This window comes from Penaeus japonicus, unplaced genomic scaffold (assembly GCF_977035675.1).
Source record: "Penaeus japonicus unplaced genomic scaffold, GWHDUDI00000001_assembly GWHDUDI00000030, whole genome shotgun sequence".
Classification (NCBI taxonomy): domain Eukaryota; kingdom Metazoa; phylum Arthropoda; class Malacostraca; order Decapoda; family Penaeidae; genus Penaeus; species Penaeus japonicus.
The window spans coordinates 37,299,060-37,301,559 of NW_028234432.1; the positions used below are offsets into that span (position 1 = coordinate 37,299,060).

The following is a 2,500-nucleotide window of genomic DNA, read 5'->3' on the forward strand; positions in this document are numbered from 1 at the left end:
AAAAAAGTGGTCATTTAGGCGGTGCTTGTGTCTTGTAGATGAAAAGAAACTTCTTTTGAAAGCACGGAATCTTGCTAACGAAGGTGTAAATGCATGCAGAGGGTAAACGACATGACACGAGTAGAAGCTATAAACTCGGATGACAAGAATATTTCGAAGTTTGTCCTGGGATCTGATGTGTACGTAATATGTCTCTACATGCCTGTATCTGCTTTGTTCCTCGCTTATCAAGTTCGATGTACACCTCTTCTTGAAGCTTGAAACTCGTATTTAACCCGTCGAACCGGTTTTGTTTAAGATATGAAGCGGCAGTATCGAAATCAATCTAAATTCGAATCTGCAATCGTCTAGATGAAACCCAGATTGATGTCGAAAAGGCCGCCTCATCAACAAACCAGTTTTGATTTTTTTTTCTTTAACTAATCGCATGAACTTTTTTTGGCTTCCTGTTTTTTTTTTTCTTAAAATCTCCCTTTTCTTAAAATCTCTTTTCATTTTTTGCATCTCCTTCGTGCATCCAAGTTTGCTTTTTTTGTCCACTTTTCCTGCATGGTTGAGTTTGTCGGTCGTTGTGAAACCTTACTCCTTTACTGTGGAATTTCTCTGCAACAAATTGGTCGATTTATTGTGTCGTTTTTTTCCGTCCAGTTTTGCATTTATGTTTGTGATATTTTTTGTGTTTTGCTTGGCTATATTCAGAAAATTTAAATGTTTGTCTTTTACTCTTTTTGACTTTCTTTTTATTTGTCATGTTTGCATGTATGTGTGTCTTTGTACTTATTTGTCTCTCTTTTTTTTTTTTTTTGCATGAACTGAATGCTTTTCCAGATCTGTGTTCACGTAAGGTAGCCTGACCACGCTGACCGCCAGACCGACACTCCCCCCATCCACCCATCACCCCCTCGCCCACCCACCCACCCCCATGTGACGGCCTCGACAACTACATGACCAACTTTTACTCGCGCCGCCCTCGCGCCCGCCCGGCAGCTCGCTCGCTCGATGGCCGCCCGTGCTAGACGCCCTCCAGGACCCGTCGCTGAGTTCCCCGGCAAAACTAGGGCACTACCCCCCCTCCCCCTCCCCTCATCTGTAACCTCCCATTCTCTGCCCCCCATCCTCTGCCCCTGCCTCCCTCCATGTACGCCGCTCCGTGACCCGCTCTGCCCTGCCCTAGCCTGCCCTGCCCTGGCCTGACTCCTCCTCCATCCCAGAAACCTGTGACCTGCCTCCACCTCCCACAAGCCACCTCCTGTTCTAGATACCAGTGACCTGTTCTGACCTGTATATTCCGCCTGGCCTGAGCTCTTCTACCCCCCTCCCTCCTCCAGCCTTTCCCTTCCCCCCCCCCCCCATCCTCTTCCACTCCTCACCCCTTTTCATTCATCCCGCCGCCTCCTCCTCCTCCTCCTCCTCCTTCTTCCTTTTCTTCTTCTTCTTTTTCTTCTTCGTCGTCGTCCTCCTCCTCCTCCTCCTCCTCCTCCTCCTCCTCCTCCTCCTCCTTCTCCTCCTCTTCCTTCTCCTCCTCCTCATCATCATCATTATTATTATTATTAGCATTAGCATCACCACCACCACCCCACCACCAACACCACCACCCCCACCCCCACCCCCACCCCCACCACCAACACCAACACCAACACCACCACCTACACCACCACCATCATTATCATCATCATCATCATCATCATCATCATCACAATCACCACCAACACCATCACATCATCATAATTATAATCATCATCATCACTATCACTACCATCATTACATCATTATCATAACCATCACCACCACCATACCCCCCCCCCCCTACCGCATCCTGAATGACCTGTTCTGACCAGCTTCCACAGATGCACGCCGTCGTTGACCCTCGTGATATATGCGTGACCAAGCATGACCTCATTGGCTTTTTTGTTCCGTTTATTTCCAAACTTCTCTTTGAATTGTGTGATGCATTTTTCCAGCTTTGTGATGCAATCGGAGAGATCCGTGTTGTGAAGGAGAGAAATAGATTTGTATATATATATTTTTTGTACCACAGTGTTTACTTCTCTCTGTTTTTTTTTCTACCGTATTGTTTACTTATTTGTGTGTATCTGTGTACGTCCGTGCGTGTATTAGTGTTGTTGTTTTTATTTCCTTTTTTTGGTTAGAGTATGAAGACTGGTGTATTTGATAACACCGCAATACATATCTGTAGAAAGCTGATTACAAATAAAGATGACTCATTATTATGTGACTGTGTGTTGTTCTGACAAGGAAATAAAATCCCCCCCTTCCTTAGGCTCTCTCGCCCATTGTCTGTGAGTTCTGTTGTTTTGTCTTTACGTGCTGAGTTGAGTCCTGTCTGTGACCTACTGACCCTTGGACTGCGACTGACAGACTGGCTGACCTTTCGTGCTATGTTGGAATGTATCTCTGCTAATAGGTATACGTGGATTTTGGCATGTACGCGGTGGAGCTTTCGCATGCACACCGGCGAACTTGGGAATCACACAAGTTT

At 46.2% G+C, this 2,500-nt stretch overlaps 1 protein-coding gene across 2 annotated transcripts in view; it reads left to right on the forward strand.

Annotated features, from left to right (window-relative positions):
* Nucleotides 1-2,500, forward strand: part of LOC147468325 (protein Smaug homolog 1-like) — an 18,953-nt gene that overhangs the window by 16,373 nt on the left and 80 nt on the right. The window contains exon 3 of one of the 2 annotated variants that reach the window (XM_086555342.1): nucleotides 829-2,500. This exon is cut by the window's right edge and continues 80 nt beyond it. In XM_086555342.1, the coding sequence (XP_086411468.1) occupies nucleotides 829-854 (26 nt within the window). In that variant the 3' untranslated portion in view covers nucleotides 855-2,500. The remainder of the gene's footprint in view (nucleotides 1-828) is intronic. The other variant, XM_086555341.1, reaches the window with a different exon arrangement.